Genomic DNA, 23,065 nt, shown 5'->3' with positions numbered 1-23,065 from the left:
TGCCAGATCAGTTGTCATGTGACGTGCACTTTGAGTAGGGGCAGGACGCCAGATTCATTTCCTGAATGATCAACGACTGGGTTTTTGTCTCTCATGTCAGAAATGTTGGTCGTCTGTCGGCTGCTGCCAAAAGCTCCCTTCCAAACTGTAGTGAGCTTGTTTTCATATTTCTGGACTTTACGTGTTGTGGATTAAACATTTTAGCATCATTTTTGGCAGGTGTCATTTTTACCATGCATGTTAATCATTTATTTAAACGTGTTTGCATGCTAACTTGTGCTAATAAATCTCAGGGGAACATAAATGTACAAAATGTCATGACAATCGATCTGATATTCATTGACTGCATGGTCATGGCCTGATCCAATCTCAAAGATCAGTATCGGGGCATATTAGCTGATCGGTGTCAGCTATATTGAGCTATTGAGCCTGATCTGATCTTTAGTTGTTTTTACTTGAGAAGCTTTCATGATTTTTTTGTATCAGTCTATACATTGTTTTCTAGGAAAATATTGCAAATTATATCTTTAAATGGACTCGTCGCCAGATTATTTAGAATTGAATAAAAGGTCTAGAGGACACAGTGTCTTCTTTGCTCTGTGTAAGTTTGATACAGTCGTGTGAATGTAAACTGTTCATGAATTTAAATAAACACTTCTTCTGAGTGTGTAAAGTGTAACCAGGAGTTCAGTGACAGTAGGCAGAATGTGGTTTTACAGGAGTCCGTTATGTTATGTTACTACATACTGACTTATCCTCAGTATTGCATTCGCCAACATTGATCCAGCTCCAAAATCAGCCAAATTGATGATAAGGTGACCGACACACACAAATGAATAAATCCCATGTCACACAGCAGGGCGGCTGTGTGAGGCATATCTTCACTGTCACTGTTGGGAAATGTGGCTGCTGCTATCCCGCAATTGTTGAAACGTGAAACCCCCTCAGTGCTGTTATGATAGTAATCTATGTGACCTTTTGCTGTCTTTGGTTGTTTTCCAAAGTGGATTGAATCTAGTATTTCATCTCCTCAGGTCACTAAAGTCTTTGCCAACTGACCTGAATAGTTGGGTTTGAATATAATTTTGACTTTAAAATAATCCATCTCATTTTGAGGAGATTTTGGGGAAAGCCATGCCTAATCTGACATGAGACTCTTCCTGTTTCTGGGGTTTTAAACAAATTAGCTTGTCTTCCTGAGAAAATGTTTCTTCATGCAGAGAAGCTTCTCTGCTAACCTAAATATGTCACAAGTGATTGGGGTCGTAAATATTTATCTAAGAAAGTGCACTGCTTGTATTTCGATCCCTGACTGAATTAAAGATCCCTCCAGCATCTCTAAAGCTCACGAATTAACATGTTGCATCTGTTGTTTAGAGACTTTTTGTTTTTACAAAAACAAACTCCAGTGATTGTTTAACTGAGGTTCTGAAAGCCTGAATAAAAGGAGACAAACTGTGGTTTATCTAGATTTCCTACTGGCTCTATAAATAACAGGCATGCAGACATTCCTCAGATAATGAACAGTGGTGGTCAGTGGTGCTTTAGAGGAGCAGAGATTTTATATATGACGTTCAGTTTAGTCCTCACGAGGAGTATCACGGTATCCTCTGTGACCACGACGGTGTCCCATGATGCCATCAGGATTATCTCAGTTTTGGTTTACATATAACAGAAAGCAATCGTTAAAATCTGGAGGTGTGGAGTTTAACTTAAGAGGGCATCTACTAGGCGGGCATTTGGCAAATGTTAGGATGCTAACACGCTAAACTGAAGTCTTGACCATGGTAAAATTCTTCAAACTAACTTATAAACAACATGTTAACGTTGTTATGAACATGGTGACATTAGCATGCAGCTCAAAGCCCCACTTTGACTCATATAAGTACAGCCTCAGTAACTTTGTGGAAATGCAGTAAATAATACATGAATAATGAGGTGCAAAATGCCACATTTTGCCACAAAAGAATCCTATTTAATGTGGTGCACGTGAGACATATAACTTCATCATCAATTATTTCTGGAGCAATAAATTCTTTCTCTCTGGTTGATAAACCATCAAAGTCATTGTATGTGCTACCTTAAGATTTAATAAATCAGCCCCTTTTTAAAAACGTGTATTGTTTTCCATCCTTTCTGCAGAGGTTTTCAGCTAACTGATATTTATTTGGCAGCCTGACACATTTAGTTCAACTGTTATTTTAAGAAAATATAACCCAAAGCTCTCTCATCCCCAGAGAGGGACAGCGCCGTGTACTGGCTATCCTCCCTAATAGAGCCTTACAGTCTCACACAAGAGTTCCCATGTCTTTTGGACTCCAAGGAGATGTTAATATATCACTAGTGAATCTGCAGCCTGACCTTTGACTCTGAGAAGTTTCGGCTGTGAGTCGAGCCAAGCAGCGGGGTCAGAGCAGAGACAGGCTCCCAGCAGGTGAGGTGGATCAAACAGTTTCTCTCTTGTTTATAGTAAACAAGAATACACGCTGCATAAATCTGGAGATGTTCTTTCTTTGCACTTTGACCGTTTTAAATGTCTGACATTCTTTGATTTTCATCAACGCTGCTGTCTTTTTCTCAAGCCGCCGTACCGAGGAGGCACGCTCTTTTATTGCAAGCAAGTGTGACAGTCACATTGTTCTCACTGCATCCTGAAACGCACCCGGCCTTGAATTTCCAACCAGACCTCGTCATGATGGCGACGGAGCAAACGGCTGTGAGTTCTCATGCACCGGGCCAAACTTCTGCCAGGACATGGCTCTCCCCCAGCACAAGAGGTACAAGTGCTCGGCTGCTGCTGCTTGTTGGGATTGGTTCTCAAACACAAATTAAGCTCAGAGTTTTACCTTTTGACAGAAGCTGTAACCGGTGATCTGAAAAGAACTGCTGAATGCACAGTTTATTTTCTTCTGACACGGTTGGGCAGGCTATTATACTTTGATTCATTCAACTCTAGTAGTTACAACAAAATACATGACGAGGTTTGAAATCTATCCAGATAAATCTGAGGAACATCAAAGTGTACATCACTAAAGACACATTGCGACAATTAAAAGGAAACACTACCAGTGTCCTCGGAGAGACAACAAAGCACATTTTCACCACTGGAGTCATTAGCAGGAATTTGATCACTGAACTGTTTGTGCAGTCCGTGCTTATTTGCCCCAAACAGCCAATGTATCAACTCTACAGATGTTAGTAAGCTGGCTAGTTGAAAATGTTTCAATTTGAGCGACATAATCCACATCTTTGCCTCATTACGTGCTTTCTAATTCTCATCTAATCTCGTTTTTTTCCATTCAATTAGCTTTTCTTCTGTCTAATAACTCACAGTAACTTAAAAGTCAGGATATCTCTGCATCTGCGTCTTTGTTTTTGAGCCTTCTTTTTAAAAATGTGTCTCTTATGAGTCCCTCAACTTTATGGAAGTGTAATGCAAAATCACAAAAGTTCACCTTCAATTAATATAAACAATCACCTTCTAATGTGGAGTGATTTTAATAAGAGAGGATTCACTCTTGTATTATTGTGTCAGTTTGGTGAACCAACTTTGTGAGAAGAAATTACCCACAAACATGGCAATTGGAGATGACGCGGTACACTGTATAACTGACAAAACAGCCTACATTACAGTATGTCCCCTGGTCTGATCTGTGTCTTTGTTAATATCTGATGGGAAACAGGAGCGTTTTTTTTATTTTAGTCAAACTTGTTTTGTTCTTCTTCCTTGTTCCTCCTACGTGCACCAATGGAGGGTGTCCAGCTGTTCCAGCTGTTTGAGAAACTGTTGATGTAAGTAGTTGAGTTACAAAGTGGTGTCTTACTGGAAATCCATGTAAGACACCACTTACATGGATTTATTTTTTCAGGTATTTTTATTTGCAAACATTTGCTGGTTTGTCAAGAAAGTGGTTTCCTCTCTTCTCCGTGAGCCTCAGAAATGTAAATCTTACTCAATCTGCTTTACACACTTCTCAGACATGTTAACGTTTAGCCACAATAATGGTTTTATGAGAATATGATCACTTTGGGTGCGACTATATCCTAAATCTGTCCCTATAAAAGCAGCAGTAAACCTGCAGGAGTCATACTTCTATGATGAATTTCTGGAGTGAGGATTATAAAACCTAATAAAGCTTCTGAAATCTGATGCTGTATTCTTTCACTGGTTGTTTTTTGAGTTTAGTTGGTGCATCGGTACGTAAGTTGTGTTTATTTATAGTGTACAATATCTAATTGTTATCAATATGTTTAAGTCTAAAAATAAATGTTAAAATCTAACTATCAAATAAAAAAATTGATAAAAATAGATGGATAATTGTATGTTATCCTTCATCTGTCTTCTCAACTGCATCATATGTTTTTGCCTATTTTTCAGTCAGTCGTCTGCAGAGCTCCTCCATATAACAAGATTTGTTATTGTCATCTGTCACAGGAGGAAAAGCACCAAAAATGTAACATTGTCAGCAGAATATTTACAACTCACATCAGAAACTTCACACCCAACACTGCAGTAACAAGTGGGCATTGTATAATGTGTTGATGTTGCACTAAAAATATGAATTAACTGTCTTTAAAGTAACAATTTTTTGTTAATTTCAGAGTTTATTTGGCTTTTGACAGTCACATGCTCAGGTCAATGACTGACTTTTTATTGTACTGGGAAATGTGCTGATCATTAAACTAAACCGTGACTAAAAGCCCGTAAACTCTTTCACGACGTGAGTGAAGCTGTTGAAGAGCTGACCTTTGTTTCGACAACGCATGCCGACATTTCTACAATCAATAAATTAGTGTTTTCATTCCAGCAAATGAGATGAAACATTGAACAAGCACCAGACGTTCGCTCAGCAATTTGCCTACACACACATTGAGAACATAATAACACTAACATACTTGTAGTGATTATCCATTTACAAACACACACACACAAATATGTACACACAAAAACACGTGTGCTACATTTTGTACAAACACAGAGGGATAGTGCAAACATAATGAAAACACAAATACACATGTATTTTAATCAGATTATGACGCAAAAACACAACTAAGTAGCGCAAATAAACACAGACATTTCATTTCCACCTCCTGACACAGATTTATCCGCATAGTTTGACCCTCTATCTCAACTCTTCATGTTTCCCAGGAGCACCCAGAACACCCAGTGACGCCTCCCGTTTCAATGGAGACGGGGTTCGCTACAAAGCCAAGCTGATCGGCGTGGACCCGGTGCCGTACGCCCAGGGTGAGAAGATGTGCTGGGACTCTATGATGAAGCTAAAGGTATATAGTCGGTCCATCCTCCAAAGCCAAATCAAACTCACCTTCTATCACCTCTTAGTCAAATCTGGTTAGTCTGTGAGACGATGTGTGATCACAATTCCGCCTGAGGGGGAAATTTGTGTACAAAAGTGCACAGCAACCTATCTGATATAGTTGTTGCGATATTTCACTAATACCCAAAACTGTCAAACTCATGGTGGTGCTAGAAGAAAAGTGAATGGATCACCAAAGTCAGTAGGGTTCATCCTCTGGGACCATCAATGCCTGTACAACATTTTATCTTAATCCATCCAGTATTATTATTTTTGGCTTTTTGCCTGTATTTGATACAATAAATGTCCCGGGAGTCGATTGGTGGACGTTGTGGTCAGTGGCATGGATAATGGTTGGTACTTGGGTTAACAAAACAAGTATTTTATATTTGAAATAATTTTGATCACTTTGTTGAAACCCGTTTTCACTTTAACATGAAAGACCTTTTAGTTTCATTCTCATTAAAAACGTCTCGGTGACTGGGTTCCTCGGATTGAAAAGGAGTTGTGGGAAAATGCCTGCAGTGCAGAAGTGGGATTCCGATATATCCGACATCCTGCCCTGACATGTCAATGACTTCAAGCCCCCCAATCTCACGGACAGCTTTTAAGAAAACAGACCACAGGGGCTGAACACTTGTGAGGAAGAACTGGGGGTGAATCAGTGTTAAAAAAACAAACAGATATTCATAGTCGGATGTTTTTGCGCCCCCCAGTGATCATGTCAAAAAAGACACTGACCACAAAATGTTTAACACGTTAAAAGCTATAATCAGACAATCAATATTCGGCGAGAGCGAACAGTCAAAAACTACAAATAGTGGCTTTAATATCATCTGTATAAACATTTATTTCACTTTTGAATAAGTCTGCTCTGACCTACCACACTTTAAACTCAGCTCTTCTGACTTTGCTCCTATTTCAAACCGCTCAAAGTTTTTCTTAATACCCCATCTGTGTTAGGGCTTTGATGCAGCAGCAAGGAGACAGGGGAAACACAAGCAGAGAGTCTGGTTGAAAGTTTCCTCCAGTGGACTGAAAATGGTGGATGGAAGGACCGGGGTGAGTCACACTCCACATATCTATTTCCACATTTTGTTGTCCTGTAGAAACTCCGGTTGATGGATAATCTTGTGCACAACGACAACAACCATCGTGGTTTTCCAATGGAAAAAACGAAATGCTTAACTCGTGCCCGATAACATTTGCATTCTTTTCTATTTTTCCAGTTCAATTACCAGGTTTCCTCCAGATGGTAAAACTGAATATTTATACAGCTGACATGATCAGTGGCATAAAATTGTTTATCAATACTTTGCTCTCTAGTTTCCTCGACAAAAGGGGGAGTCTAATGAGTCTAGTTTAGTCCACCAAAGATAGATTATAAAGGATCCCACCTCAGTTAGAAGTCAAGATCTCTATTTTCCTTCCTGAAAGCACAATGTTTGGCAATTTTTCTTCCAATTATAATCTGCGAAACCTTTGAGAAGGGGTCGTTAATGAGGAACAAGTGTTTCCCATGTGAAGTGAAACAAGATCCAGAAAAATTGCACACAACAGCTAGAGAAGCAGAAACCGTTTGAGATCAGAAACCAGACAAAACAACTTAAATCTGGCTGCATTTTATGGTTATGATCATCTAAATTTCTGTTTTTTTCTTGCAGTAAAACCTCAAATCCTCAATCTGTTTCTCAGGCTGTACTTCATGACCATGACAGGAGCAGGATCAGCTCTTTGACGACAGATGAGTCTGACCCCAGAGCTCTGGCCTACGTTTACCAGCACCAAGACACCTGCAGCCTCTTCTACATCAAGACAGCAAACCTGGTGCCGACACACAGTACTACATGTCCTTTCTGTGCTGTATTCGTTGTGTGCCGCCCTGCAGTGAATGTGTTTGCGGTGCAGTGTGACGTTTTTTCTGTGTCCATCAGGCAGAACCGGTCCTAGCTGACATTGAGGAGGTTTGTCACATTGTGGACCAGGAGACGCCACAAGAACCTGCAGAGGCACCGACGCAAGTCAGAGTAAATCGCTATAAGTGGGGGGTTTCTTTGGTACATGGGTTGTGTTTTTTTCCGTCAACACTGCGTTCAATTTTGTTTGCATGTTTTTTCCAGACCAATTCCTTACTGCTACTAAATGACAGTTCAGTCCCTCCAGCTGAGGTAAATGACAGAATGAAACAGCTCAGTTTTATTCCCGAAAGGTTGAACAACCACTAAATATTCTGCTGAGGTTTATCGCTGAATATCTCTTTTTGTGTTGGAACAAAGCTTTTCAGTGTAGCTTCATTTGCAGGGACCAGCTTCTGAGGATGTCTTCAGTCCCTGGACAAATTCTTCTTCAGGACAATCAAACCAGGTACAATAAACAAAAAACACAATATCACACAATGTGACTGTGATGCACCAGAACCACGAGAATCTTTGAGAATTTAACAAATAAACTATTGCAGTCAGAACAACAGAAACAAATTCAATTTCAGAATTTAAATGTTTTCAAGTCTAAATACTGAACAGCTGAGAGGTTTATGGCAGTTAAAGGGAGCTAGTTGGCCAGCTGCTCCCCTTCTAAGATCATAAACGTGAATAAATGAGGAGTTGATGTAGCATCTCTATTTTAGTCCGATTTTTATTTTATTGATATTATATATAATATATTTATGTATAGTCAGCTATCATGTGGCTCTTAACAATGACGGTCCTCAGCTAAAAGAGCACATTTAACCGTATACTACTGTTAACAAATACAGACTGTGGTGTTTGTGTGTCCACAGGCCTCTGTTAGTAATGACCTGATGGAAGTCTTCTCCATCCAGAGGGAGGAGCCGCTGATGCCCGACCAGAGCTCATGCACCAGTCAGCCAGGTAAGTTTCAACATGAGTCCAGGTTTTCTTCAAGAACTGCAAGTCACATACGAAGCGTAATTGATATAAAAATGTAATTTTGCGGGTGAAGTATTCCTTGACCCATCTATGACCTGAAACATTTTATGTGCCAGTTGGGGGCAGCACAGAGCCTGGCTGAAGGGGAAGGAGAAGGAATGCTTAATTCAGGGCATAATAATCCATTTCCTTCTTATTTAGTCTCCCCCCAAGTTTCTTCCATAATTTGCTTAATTTAAAAAAATGTAGCCTATTTACTATATTTTTTTCTTTACATAGTCCCCAGTACTTTAACAGGCAAACAAAGCACATCACACACAACATGGAGCCATTGGTTAAGGGTGTTTTTTGTAACTATTGTGGCCAAACATTATAGAATTGGAAGAGGCTTTTCTGATCCTTTCTGTGTTTTTTTTGCAGTAAATTGTGAGAAACTGGACTCAGGTTGATGAGTGTATTTCCTATTTTCCTTCTATTTTCTGTCTAAATAGTATAAATACATAGAGAGGAGGGAAGTTACTTCAAGCCAAACATTTACTTTAGTTTCATTACATTTTAGATATAACTGGTTTGAGACTTTTGCTTGTTTTGTTTATAGTAGGGCTGCAATTAACTATTCATTTAATTATTGATTCATCAGATTATTTTCTAGATCAATCATTTCTTCTATAAAATATAAGAAAATGTTAACAAATGCCCATCCCAGTTCCTCAAAGTCCAAAGTGATGCTCAAATCCAAAAACGAGATATTCAGTTTCATATATTATTCAGAGAAAAGCAGGAAATCTAAAACATTTCAGAAGCTGAAACAGCATTTTCTTTTTGGAATGAAAAATTTATTTTCAAAATAGTGACAGATCATGAATTGTTCCAGCACTAGTTTGTAGTTTTGATTGGATTGCGATTAACAGGAGTGGACACACGAAAGCACAGAACATGTTGTGGTACAGTCCTTTTTCAGACGAGAGGGAGGATTCAGACAGAGACCTAGCTCAGAGTTTATCAGTTTGATATCCCATCATGCAAATAGATAACATCATAAGCATCAGGCTCTTCTGCAATAAAACCACGGGACCATCAGACAAACACTGACCACTTCCTTCCTGCAGATCTCATTAGTGACTCAGTGTCACACACACATCACACATGTCACACTGTGGTGTTGAATCTAATGATTTAATTTCCCCACAATCTGCCTGCTGACATGTTTAATATCTACTCTGGTGGGGAATGACATCATTCCCATAGTACAGCTGATAAAGAGTCACATTTTAATATGATATACAGTAACTCAGAGGAATATGAAGTGTTTGCTGTTTTATTATCTTCATCTCCTCCTCGCTACAGTAGTGGCACAAGTTTAAAATCCCCATGTATGGAGTTAAAACAACAATTCTTTTGTTTTGTATTGAAACTTGTCTCCAGGCTGAGTGTGCGAGTAGTCGGCAGTGTAATGTTCATATGTTTGTGGTTAGGCATTGTTGTCTACGTCTTCAACATTAGAGGCCCAGGTTCACATCCTGTCTCTTTGTAGTCGTCCTTTATTATTACTTATGACAGTGACCTTTCCATTGCTTTAACCACGTTAGAAAGTATATTCGTTCATACAGCACCTCTCACGAGCAGAACATCATAAATTGCTTCACAAAAGAAAAAAAAGCCAACCGATACAAAAACTAAATTCAGACATAATCAAAGTGGTTTTATACCTAAATGAACCACACAAATCAAAAACTTTGCCACAAAGAAATCATCAAGACAAACTGAGTTTACAGTTACAACTAATGTTTTTTTTTATTATCTGTACATTGCTTTTATAATTAAGGTGTTATCAGTGTGTAGCAGTTAAGAAGATCTATACATCAGAAATGGAATATAATAAGTATGTTTTCTTTGTTGTATAATCACCTGAAAATAAAAATGAGCCATTATGTCTACAGCGGGTCCTCTTAAATGGCCATCATGTTTCTACGGGGGGTTTTGTGCTGCAACTAATCGTTTCTGCACATCAATAGTTTAAAAAGGCCAAAACAATATTTCGTTTCTTAATTTATGTTCTTCTTGTCTCTCAGAGTCTCCACAGCTAACGCTCTCGGCCTCTCAGATCCTCTCCATGTTCCCTACACAGCCAACAGGGGGCTCTCCGTACTCCTCTCCCCCATATTCTCCCACCACCATGCCCTGGGGCCAGCAGGGGTTTCTGGAGAATCAGTGGGCAGCTCCAGCTGCAGCGCCCTGGCCCACAATTCAAAGCGGTATGGCAGCATGGGCACCAGCAGGCATCGCAGCGCCCCCGGCAGGCGGCCAGATGATGATAGGAGGAGGCACATCTGCTTCACCCACAGCTGTTAACGGGTACCCCAGCCCTCTAAACTCCCTCTATTCCCCCGCTGGAGCAACTGGACCACTGCAGTCAGTATCTCCCCCCTTGGACCATAATCTGCTCTTGTGATGAACTGGTTAGAACGGGGAAAAAGTGTTATTGAATTGAAAATTGCTGTCTTTTGTGTTGTTATTCAAGAAAATTGTAAGATTTAAATAATCAAACATGTCGGTCACAGTTACAGTATGAAGTTTACTGTCTGTTTACTGGAAAATACGAAAAGCTCATAATCAATCATCAATTATTAATTGATAGTATTCGATATTAATCATGTTTCATTTTACCAGCTCATATATGTTCTGTTTTATGAGTTTATCTGGTACTCTAAATTCATTTTCATTTCTTTATTTGGTTTCTACTTTTTACTTTGCTTTTTCTTTATGAAATTACAATTTGCTGTTTAAAAAAAAACATGTCTTCAGGTTTGCTCATAATGCAGAATAAAATGCAGGACGTACAAAGAAGCAAAGTAAAATGATGTAATTCTGTTTTACCTCTTTCTCTAAACCTTTCTCTTTTTTGAAATAGAAGAGGGAAATGTCTGAACACTGAAAGACAAATGAAGACAGACAACATTACTTCACAGTGCCGTCACATGTTACCGTACATTTACGCAAAATGAAAAACCTCACCCTTTAAAAATAAATTAAACAAATTGGCTGACGGCATGTTAATGTTTCTCTGCTGTTGATGTTGTGGTGCTGTCACTCACCCTGTTGCCAATGCTGACATACAGAGCATTTCCTCATTTGCAGTGAGTTTAGTGACACAGGTCTGTACAGCAGCATCAGCCTGGATACTGAATCACTGCTGGACATGGGACACTTTTTCCAGCATTAAACCATCACTAAAGACATAATATGGTAAGGAATTGTTATTTACTGTTATATTTAGAAGGTTATGTTGTTGTTTTTATTATATTCGTCAATGGAGTGATTCCTAACTCCTCCACAGCATCTTTCACACCGTTTCTGGTCATTTCCTCAAGGAGTCTATGAATAACCTGACTGCTGTAGAAAGACCATCAACAGATTGTTTCACCAGGGTTCCACCTCAGTTGCCTTCTGTTATATAAGTAAATACTCATTGAATCACCTTTAAAACTTTTAACCGGGTTTAAAATCCTGCAAATTCATGATCTGATCGACTGGCTACAGTTGCTCTCGAAAGTAATTACATCATTTTCACATTGGGAGGGGAAGTTGGATTTTGCTGATGAAAGAAAGCTTTATTGCACACAGCTATCAGTGGTTAATGATTCACAGTGTGCTCAGTGCTGCTGTACTTCTCTATCTTTTTCTCTTATTCTTAAACTACACCAGTTAAATACAGAAAAGGTTGATATTGTCTTTACGTTGTAAAGGACCCTGTGCTTCCTCCAGGTTTTTCTCCAAATCAAGATTTTAAGATCATCACAACTCCACTGAAACCAGACTAATTATTGTACATTCGGCAGTTCTTAGACATGCCAACAATAAAATAAATCAATTATTTCTGTAACAGAGACTGTATGTAACCTAATATGTGAGAAAATCTAGTACTAGCTGAATATATTTAATCAAACTTTATCTGTGTAGCACCTTTCGTACAGGTTAGTGCAATTCAAAATGCTTTATGACTGACAAGCTGATAATATCACAAATCTTAACATGTAGTCTTAACAGAGATCAACAGAAGACATCAAAAGAGTCCATCGATATTTCAGTAAATATACAAAACTACAATATGAGTTATTAAGTAATATCTCATTTGACCTGACTTTGTCTTTAATTTGTCACTTAGTTGATAATAAAATCGTTTTTCTCAGCGTTATCACTTTTTTTTCTGCAGCACACCTGCACAGCTACAATCTGTGGCGACACCGTTTCAAAAACATCTGCGATAATGTGTCAGTGCCAACTCACACACACACACACACACACACACACACACAGACACACACTGCACCTCTACAGACGCTCGCTGACTGAAAGTGAACCCGTCTGCGTGTCGTGTGTGTGTGTGTTTTGTGGTGTAGAGAGAAAAGTTTTTGTCTGTTTCCTTTGCTCCTCGAATCAAGAGAGACAACTGCCAGCAGAGCTTGCAGCTTATTTGTGCAGCAGTGACAGAGCAGGATGCTGAGGTACAGAGGTGTGTGGTTGTGAGCACTTCCTGCTCCTCTTTGCACTCTCTGTTTGGTTTTGTTACAGCTTTAGGTGTTCAGGCAATAGATGGTGTAATTCCTTCACTCCTGTTTTCATTTTGTCAACATAAAAGAGAATGAGACGTATTAATTCATAACAAACTTTCTTCTCATTTCCATAATGTTTCCCTCTTTGTTCATTATATTTTTGAATCAGACAACCGTTGCTCTATTTAAACAAATTTCTGACTTCGCCTATAGAAGTTAAACTCAACCAATGATATTATTTCTGCCTGCTGACGACTGATGCTCTGTTTTAAACTGCTCCGAGCACTTTATTCAAATTCCCTTTTTTTTTGGGGGGTAATAGCCCTAAATGACATCACAGAGATGCCTAAAAATGAGAACTTCCATTCTTACAAGATGACTGAGACTTGTGTCAGACTTTCTGTCTGTTTCAAATTTCATCTACGCTAAACATGTTTTCAAAAGTGAATAAATACATACTCCTTGGCCCCTTTATTAGGTACACCTTCAGTAATTGTTGACACGGTCAGAGAGCTCAACTATGTTTATTACTGAGGTCATAGTTTGTGGTGAGTTTGTAAATGTATGTGACAAGAAAAACCTCTCAATATTATAAAGTCCGGTTCAACCCCACTGCAAACTACAACCTCAATAATAAGCACAAAGTTACATTAATATTTCTCTGAAGGTGTCGACCATAACAGAGCATTAGTATCTTTGTAAAGGTAGAATTCACAGCTCAGCTGTCTTATTGGTATGCATTTGATTTGACTAAAGTTGTCACTGAGCGTAAAAACTCCTCTCACAAATACAGACAGCAGAGTTCAACTTAGCAGCAGTGCTGTGCAGTTCAGTGTTAGGAACCATACAGGAAGTGACATCTGATAAAAATAAAGAGTCTGACAATAGTTTCTGATCAGCAGAGAGCAGAGGGTTCATGATGCAAAGACAGAGGTAATGACACTAAGATAGTTTGTAAGTATGTTAGTAACGTTTACTTCTGTATTGCCTTTCAAAACCAGGTGCTTCACAGGTGCACAGAAAATACTCTGTCATATCATTTAAAAATAATTTCTGGGGAGTGGTCTGAACAAAAATAAAAACAAAACACAAAATAAAAACATAAAATCATTCCAGTAATAACTAGATATCCAAACGCCCCTCTATAAAGATGCTCACGTGAGAGTCATGTGACCGATTTTATGAGCTTACATTTTTGCATGATATTGTCAATGTGACACTAATGTGTGACCAAAATATAAAGGAAGTAACAAAGAGAACCTCTTAGTTCTCTTAGCCTTAACTACACTTTAAAAATCTGTCTCAGAGAAGCATTGTTATTAAAAGAATAAGGTCAGCGTCACTCTTTAAGTGTCACTATGAAATGTGTTTCAGTTTAATGTATTCAGTCAGCTGCAGTTTTCAGGACAGCAATCATTGACATCATGTTACAAATTAATTTGTCCAACTGCACTGAGATAAACTGTAAATTTGGACAGAGAGAGTTGTAGTATCGGACCGTTTCGCGGTGTTGGCTCACCCTTTACTTCTATTGCTTCCATGTAAAGTCTTGATAAAAGAAAACATTCAGCCATCTGTTTAACAGAAACATACTTTTTATGTATCAGAACAGATCCTTATAATGATCACAATCTCTAACAGTGTTTGTTGTTACTTCTTGCAGCCGTTAATATCTTTCTGTTCAGACTACACTGTTTAAAGTTGTGTCTGCTATAAAGAGTTGGAGACTTCTCAGCTTCATGAAGATCAAAACAACCAGGAAACTGTGTTGGTGCGTTCTCACCTTCTAAAGAGAGCGTTTGATGGGCGATGTGTGTGTGCGTGTATTTGTGAGGGGGGGGGGGGGCATGCCTTGCTGCATGCTGTGCTGCTAACTTCCTGCTTTAGAAACAGACCAACTGCAGTTGAGTTTGTGCTCCTGTGTTGTTGTCAGGAGGAGAGCATTGATGTGAAGGCTCTGAGGGCCAGGTTCAACAACAAGGCCAGCACCTCGGACACCAGCAGCCGAGACAGCGGCTCCCCAAAATCTCCACGACCTGGGTTTGGGAGACTGATACTGCCCCTGACGGAGAACGATCTGGCTCATCACAGACTGACTCCTACGGTTCCTCCTCCTCCGACGGCTAGTCCCGGCCTGGTCAGGTTCCCGAGAGCAGAACCGATGGCAGCCTCCATCCCTTCCAGACCTGCTTCCTTCCCTCGAGCGCCTCCCAATCCTAGAATCAGAGCATCCATCCAGCCAGCAGACCCCAGCAAGGTCAAGCTGAAGGGGGAGATGCTACAGAACATGATGCTGATGCAACAGAGGCCTCCAGGCACCAAAACAGCCCTGGCTCCAGCTCAGTCCCCTTCACTAGCTCCCACCTCCACACCTCTGCCGCTCCGACAGCAGCCCCGACAGAGGAGTGCAGGGGACGTGACCCCGCTGAGGAGGCCACTACCCCCTGAAGGACGCATGCCTTCGAAGCACAAACGGCCTCCCAATGTCAACCTGGAGCCCTTTCTGAGGCTTAACCGAGGACCTGCCCTTCCTGCTCCAAGAAAGAGTGACGGTGAGTCTCTCGCGCTTGTTCGCTCACAGATTTGTAATTATGGACTCAACTCATAAATGAAAGACGATCTGACATTTCTGGCGTGCACTGGAATGTCTATGCATATATCTTTTCTATATCTTTGAAGACAAATATTGATATATCTACATTATATATAGATATACAGATTTTTGATGGAAATTTAAGAGCATTAAATTGAATGTGAATCTGGATTTTAGCCTTTTTTTTCACCGTCCTTTCAAATGTGTACATGTGACTGTTGATTGATGGTTGTCTGTCTCATTTAGCCGTGTATTTCTTTGCACATTTGGTTTGTTTGTTTCTCCCAAGCAGGTTCCCCAGACTTAGCAGGCAGAAGGATGTCCTTACCTGCAGTCATCAGTCCTCCAAAACCGCCACAAAGATGGAACAAACCCAAAGGGCTGCCGCACCAAGTTGCTTCCATGTGAGTATTTAACTAGTTCACAAGATGTTGTGTTTTAATTTAATGTCATTTTCCCCATCTTTAATAATCAGACACAATAAAATTATGAGAAGAGAATTAGTCGTCTCAGGGACTCAAATTTTGAGTTTGAACATTTTTATAAACTTTTGCAGCGTGCAGATGTCAAGTGGTCTAAGATAAATGCCACATAACCAATTGCTTAATAATGAACAGGTTTCTTGATTGCAGGGACATTGAGGATAACCAGGACTTCTACGATGACATTGCAAGCTTTGAGAAGAACGGTAACAATTGCAGACTGTTTATTGGTGCATGGCTCATTTTCTTGTTGAAGCTATTGTTCCTCCTTTTGAGGAATTAAGGAAAGAGTTTTGACTTATAATAACTTGTATTGGTATTAAGAAAATGTGCCACTGTTTCAAATGGAAGACAATCCTTTCATGTTTTTGTTTTGTGTGACTTTGCAGAATCCTGGAGCGACAGTTCACAATGTATAGAAGGGGTAAGCACAGAAAACCGAAACTGAACATTTAACTTACTGTAAAGTGAGAATCCCTCCCATTTTAAGATTTCAATTTCCCCTAAAACAAGAGAATACAATCAGAATGAAGTTCAAATTCCAATTTAAACTTCATTTGTATTGCTGGAATATTCCTTTATATCAGTGAAAGAAATGACGATTAAGCTTAATTTATTGTCAGTGTTGCAGACACTGATATTCTTACTGTTTATGAATGTGTCTTTGTTCTTTAAAGTTGCAAATAAAGCCTTTTCTGTTGCAGGATGATGATGAGGTGTATGAGTTTATTGATGAGTAAGTAGAAACCCTCTGCCTTTACCATTAAACCATTGTGTCTGTTAAGCGCTGCACTGGCTAAAAGTAGACGGTGGCTGCAGATGCTGACATGAAGCAGGAAAGTGTTTCTTTTGACTGCTTCTGTTATTTTTGCACCTATCGAAACAGCTACTATTGCAACAACCACTACTGCAAGCACCATTACCTAAAAGGCTTTCGCAATTAGGGTTTTTTGGCATTAGAGGCAACTTCAAACTATCCTAAATAACATAAATCTCTGCTTTAGATATGAAGTCACAAAGGAACAGCATTTAATGTAGGGTAGGGTATTTGTTTCTGTGATTTAACATGTTTACTGTAGAAGGAAACTTTTTTTTACAAATGTTTGTGAGATACTGCAGTTGGTAAACAGCTTACTGAGAAGTGTTCAGGGCTGAATCATGTTTTGTTTTTGTTGTTTTGTTTATTTGATATAAACATCCCAGTAACTGTACATTTTGGCACATAGACTAGATGCACTGTGTTTAGTGTTTGTAGCAAAATACAAATGTACAGCACCTGTCCACAGGACGATTGTTATCATTTATGTAACATGTAACACTAATGTTTAGTCATTTGAAGTATTAACCCCAAACATTCACATTTTTCCAGAGAGTCAAAGTAATGGGACTACTATGCAAAAATCAAAATATTTAGTATTATTAAGACGTTAGTGATCAACTTCAAGCACAGCCATGTACAGTCTCACAGAGCCACCAGCTGTGGATTCTTGTAGAGGCTCGTTATTAATGTAGTAAGAGTATGCTGTGATGTGAAGAACTGTCTAGAAATGTGACATGTCATTACTCATCATTTGAATTGTTCTATTGTAGGGATCAGTTGGATCTAAATCGGTTAAATTCTGAGAAGCAAAACAAGAAAGAAGAAAAGAGTCAACAGGTGCAGGAGAAAAGAAATCTGACGGAACGTCAGAAAAATGAATTGAGGAAGAACTTTCAGGTACTTTCAACCTTTGTCTTGCATGAAACACTCCAAATCCAACTTCAGTAGATCAAACAGACTTTTTTTAATTTGTTGACATGGATACAATTTTAATAGAATGCACCACCTGTGGGTCAAGCCAAATATTTTTTTACATTTACATAACATATATTATGTAAATTAATATGTCTGGAAACGAATTAATCTATCATTAACATATCAAGCATTGAGGTTATTCAAATATACTGTATACTTCACCCACATACAAATCTCATTTGTTTCTGTTGACCTCTTACAGCTTTTTTTTTTATGTCCATCTGTAGTTGCAAGGGGAGGTGGAGGTTCTTCATACAGCCAGAGTCCGGCATGACTGGCATGGAGGAGGAAAACTGGAGCTCAGCGTACGACAAGGAGAAAGCGTGGAGATCCTCCGAATTAAGGACAACCCAGGAGGCAAATGGTTGGCTCGCTCGCTGAACGGAAACTGTGAGTTTCACTTGAAATTTCTATCAAGGATGTATAGAAACCTTATAGTCTGAACCACTCATTTTTGCCATTACCTTATCTATTTATAACAATTTGGCATATCGATATTTTATCTGAATTGTTTTGGAATATGCCTTGGCCCTGTAGTACCGTCTGCAATTATTTTGCTTTAGGAAGCAAGGTGTGCATGTACTCTTCTATTTATGAGGACGAATTTGAGTTTAGATCTTTAGTTTGAAGACATTTTGTCTGGGTGTTTTTGCCTCTGTGGTCATGCCGTGTCTCTAACGTTATTATGTGCATAAACATTTTAACATACGTATATCATGTTCTGCAGATGATACACAACTATCTGTAAAACCAAAAAATCCTGGTGGCCTTGTCTCTTACAACCTCTCAGTCTCTTTCGTATTGCATACTTGCTCTAGTGTTTGATTAACCTTTCTAGTAATTGATATTTAATATGCAAGCAATGATAGAGGGCAAGATGTCCAAATATCACACAATAATGGGCATGTTAAAAACAATGAAAGGTGTCATAAACCAAAGCAGAGTAACATTCCCTCTCCTGAGAAAGTGAGACTGTGAAAAGTATTTAGACGTTTTAAGTTTTTTGTTAGTTTGAAGTCCCTTCGACAAATGTTAATGTTGATTGTTTCACAAGTAAATTACATTCTTCTGATGCTGTGTTACCTTGCAGATGGATACATCAGTAACACATGTGTGGATGTTGACTATGAAGCAGTGAAACGCAAATTGCTCCAGTACAAAAAAATAGACACACCACAGTTGCCTCCACCACCTCCAGACCCCCCACTGTCCCATACCAGCGACAGGTATACAGTAGATTATGTTAATCCTATTTAACTTTTTTCTTGTTATATTTTGAGAAAAATGTTTTAATATTCTATAGCCAACTTTTCCCCAAGGTTTAAAGTCATGTTTTTCCTAGCAGTGCGTAATCCACCTAATGGTTTTGTGGCAACGTTTTCTCAGTTTCACCCACGTCTGTTCCAACTAACATGTAATGTTTCCTCTAATCTGCAGCATGCTTCAGGATGATGGTAAGTGACAACACACCACACATAAACATTATTGGCTGATGAAGATTAATGCCAATTCTAGTTTAATTTAACTTAATCATTGCTCAACAGAAACAATATGTATTAAGTCCAGCTTGTTTGTTTTGATCCATTGTTTTCTTTTGATAAAACATTAAATATTTAATAGGGATTCACAATAGAGATTCATGAGTATACGCCACTAGCCATTGGTAAAACATCTTTAAAAGTCTTTTCCTATTCAATTACTGTTCACAATTAACAGCTTCAACTGCAGTTGAAGGAGTTTTACACAATAACACTCCATACAGTTTGCTAAAGCTCAATAGAATATTTGACAATTTTAAGAGTGAGATAAATTGCCAACTTGATCCCTTGAATATTTCCATGAAATAAGATGCGTAGCTTGCTAACTTTATCTTACTGTTTTCTCACAGTGTCAATAACTTGCTAATAACAAATAATGTTAACTAAGATAAGTATTTATTTACAAGAAGAAAATAACATTTTAGTTTTTAGTTTCAATGTACCTTTTGTTTTGTCCTCAGATGACTATGATGACGTTCAACCAATAACTGAGGATTTCCCCCCACCACCGCCTGACATCAGGTATCTGTTCACTGAGAGCGAACAGGAAATGAGAGCCTGAGATAGTGACAGCTCAGTGCAGGTCCAGTATCAGTGTAATGTAAAACTTTATTCATGTGGATCTGAAAATTGATGAGACTGCATGAGGTAATGTTCAATACAGAAAGAAACCAAGAATAATCTACCTCTAATTAAATGTAATAATCAGCGGGAGGCAATTCATGAGCAAATGTGTCGTTGGTAAATGTATTTATATGCTTCTTGATTGACTGCTAAATCATCATAATCTTTTTTCAGCATCAATCCCAAAGTGGAGAAGGAGTTAAGGAAAAAATTTAAGGTAAAAGGTTTTCACACTTTCACACCAGAAATGTGTTTTTCTTTGGTAGATAAAACAAAGTGTCATCAGCATAGCAATAAAAGGAAATAGTTGTCTTGTTTAATATGTGTTCCTGAATCTAATTCCTGAGTCCATAAGATGACAAGTACAGTAAGAAAAGAACAGGGCCTGCAGTGGTTCCTTGAGGAACTCTACATACAACCGATAATGATGAGAAGCACAATGTCCAAATGATGAATAACATTAATATGTTACATAGAACCCATTCAGACAAAAAAAATGGATCTCTGGAACTGATGTTTCACAGTATGAAGGGCCTCTCAGGGTGCTGCACACCATGATGGTGGATCCTAATTGTGTCATAAAGAAGCCAGGAGGCAAGGATCTGCGCGTGACTCAAGGAGAAGTTGTGGACATCATCCAGGTCACCAACAGCAAGAAAGCTCTGTGCTGCAACCGGTTTGGAAAATGTACGTAAACACTTCACATCATGATCTTTGTGTCGTGGTTAGAACTTTTGCTGCAGAGTTCTGGATGAATTGTAATGTGTGATGATGGCGTCAGGAGATCAAGTTTATTACAATTAAACCCATGAATGTGTGTAACCCAAACCTAACCACAGGAATTCATCCAATAGTTGTTGAGATGTTTTAATTAAAAGAAAAAAAATTGTCAACCTCATGGTGGCACAAGATGAAAAGTCATGGCATCACCAAAGTCAACAGAGCACATTGTCTGGGGACAATGGATTTCAGACCAGAGTTTTGTGCCGGTCCATGTGCTAGATATTGAGATATTTCACTGCACAAGGGAACACTTTGACCTGATGGTGGTGCTAGAGGAAACGTCACGGGTTCACCAATTCGGTAACAGCTGTATTTTAATTCAATGCAACTGTTTTACACATAGTCTGTTGTTCTCACCTCTCACAGATGGTTATGTGTCCAGATCTCTTCTTCTTACAATGTAAGTGAATCTTTATCAGTTTAATATGTGGCCCTGCCACCATTAGCATTACTTTAACTTAGTCTCTATATGAATACATAATGACCTTTAACCTGAGGACCTATTTCTACTTTCTTTGAGTGTTTAGTAGAGATATTTCTCGTTGTAGTTTAAGTGTAAATATGTTTTATATGCACATCTTTCCTTTTCATCTACAATTGATATAAATGCATTTTGTTATTCACGATTGCAGTAAACAAAGTTATAAACTCAATTTGATGTCATGTTAACGAGTTTTAGGTCTAGAAATGTCAATAGAAATAATTGTTTTGCAGACTGTTTAACATCAGTCTTCCTTTGCAGGGAAGGAGACATTTACGACGATGTTGACTATCCAGGCGGTGGGTTATCTGTGGATCTTCATGTTCTGTAATGAATGCCACGCAAACAGTGTCACTGTAATTTTCAAATGTAATCTGAGATATTCACTTTTGAAAACCGATGTTTGTTCAACTTTTTTCTTTTTCTTTTTTCTTTCAGATGTCTACGACAATGACTTTCAACACACTGATTATTGATACATGCCAAACTAATCACACACAGTAAGACAGAGAGAGAGATACAGACACACAAAGAAACAAACTATATAAACATTTAAAACCGAAACTGAAAGCTATACAAACTATATAATTATCCATCTGGATACACATGTTTGCTTGACTCCACCAGTAGCATTTATTCAAACAGGATTCAAAGACTGCCGGCTTCTTATTGCAACTGAGGTGGAACAGAAACAAGCTGCCTGGCACACAAACAAACTAGCTGATAATAAAACTATTAAACTGGGGGACAAAAACAGAAAATATAGTGAAGAGAGAGAGAGACTCACACACATAAGCCCTTTGCTGAGAATAACAAACTTGTCACGGTTGCATTGTTTGTCAAACTGCTTGCATAGAAAATGAATACACTATAACTGCAGCTTTGTGTATTGCTTGACATCTGAGATCATTTAAAATAAATGTTGATGGTAATCGTGTTCCTTTTTTATTTGACTCTTTTCTGTCTTTTTGGAGAGTGTAATGTTGAACCTATTCGTAGATGATGGAGCCGAATGGAAATGAGGCAGAACAGCAATACGTGGGCGACAAATACATTCAGAATATCATAGAGATAGATTGAAATCATTTCATCAAAACTATCAATTTACATAATAATATGATTTTATTTTTTAAAATGTGAAAGAAAACTGACAACAGCTATGCAGCAAGCTAAACACAATTCCAGTAAAGGTTGATGTATTGATAATGGTGTGACACGATATCAACCGCACTCATAAAACATGTACGTACACCGATAACGAGAGATTCTATATGATAAGAGCAGGTGTAACTTACCTGTTACAATCCAGGCTGCAGGTTGCTCTGAGGTAAAATGGCCGACAGAAGTCCGGTGTCATTTCCGCTTCTGAACGATTCCATTTCCCGAAATGTATATGTAAACCAATCTCATAATTAATTAACTAATTAACCAATTGAATATTGCTTGTTTCACAGAGAGCCATATTCAAACCATATTCATATGTTTTAACTAATTCAATTACATTTTTTTCAAAATGAACAGATTCATGCTGATTTTATGTAATTTAAATAAATATATTCTAAAAATACGAGTATTTAAATAAAATGAAATAGACGAAAAATACTTAATAATAAACTATGCCATGATTCATTTTTCTAAGTGTATATTTTGTTGCCAATTACAGGTTTTTACTTACAGTATTTTTACACAGTAGTAATTATTCTTCAATACTTTATGTGGTGAAAAAACAAATGAAGGAAAGAAACCCAAGTATATAAAGGTATTTCACAACCTGGAGAAAACGATTTTTACTGATTCGTAAAGTAAAACTTAAAGGTCACTGCACTATCTTTATGTCTCATAATCTAGACTATCATTAGCATAATATTCTAATACTTTTACTGCACTTTCTGACGGCCATGTTGTTGAAGCAGAAATGATGCCGCACAAACTGAGGAGGGCAGCAGTGCCCCGTCGCACGAAGAAAACAGAAAAGAAGACGAAGAAGAAGAAGTTATATTGAATCGTTGA

The 23,065-nt window shown here is 38.4% G+C and overlaps 2 protein-coding genes across 2 annotated transcripts; both read left to right on the top strand.

The window, feature by feature from the left end:
* The first annotated feature begins 2,390 nt into the window (after positions 1–2,390).
* Positions 2,391–11,210, top strand: LOC116390100 (disabled homolog 2-like). Its single transcript, XM_031859384.1, has 10 exons — positions 2,391–2,434; positions 2,583–2,777; positions 5,150–5,286; positions 6,282–6,380; positions 7,014–7,145; positions 7,253–7,339; positions 7,439–7,486; positions 7,620–7,682; positions 8,098–8,188; positions 10,279–11,210. The coding sequence occupies exons 2-10, from the start codon at positions 2,693–2,695 to the stop codon at positions 10,656–10,658; spliced, it is 1,122 nt and encodes a 373-aa protein (XP_031715244.1). The 5' UTR covers positions 2,391–2,434; positions 2,583–2,692; the 3' UTR covers positions 10,659–11,210.
* Positions 11,211–11,310: 100 nt separating this feature from the next.
* Positions 11,311–21,991, top strand: LOC116390305 (FYN-binding protein 1). The gene is made up of 16 exons (XM_031859824.1): positions 11,311–11,452; positions 14,693–15,311; positions 15,645–15,756; positions 15,985–16,040; positions 16,224–16,258; positions 16,539–16,570; positions 17,425–17,551; positions 17,857–18,019; positions 18,720–18,855; positions 19,067–19,083; positions 19,629–19,689; positions 19,966–20,008; positions 20,316–20,478; positions 20,941–20,974; positions 21,317–21,354; positions 21,494–21,991. The coding sequence occupies exons 1-16, from the start codon at positions 11,450–11,452 to the stop codon at positions 21,529–21,531; spliced, it is 1,677 nt and encodes a 558-aa protein (XP_031715684.1). The 5' UTR covers positions 11,311–11,449; the 3' UTR covers positions 21,532–21,991.
* Positions 21,992–23,065: the final 1,074 nt, after the last annotated feature.

Source organism: Anarrhichthys ocellatus, unplaced genomic scaffold (genome assembly GCF_004355925.1).
Source record: "Anarrhichthys ocellatus isolate YVR2014 unplaced genomic scaffold, GSC_Weel_1.0 scaffold22, whole genome shotgun sequence".
Classification (NCBI taxonomy): domain Eukaryota; kingdom Metazoa; phylum Chordata; class Actinopteri; order Perciformes; family Anarhichadidae; genus Anarrhichthys; species Anarrhichthys ocellatus.
Note: the sequence above shows the minus strand (reverse complement) of the source record. Positions and strands in the feature narration are given on the sequence as shown.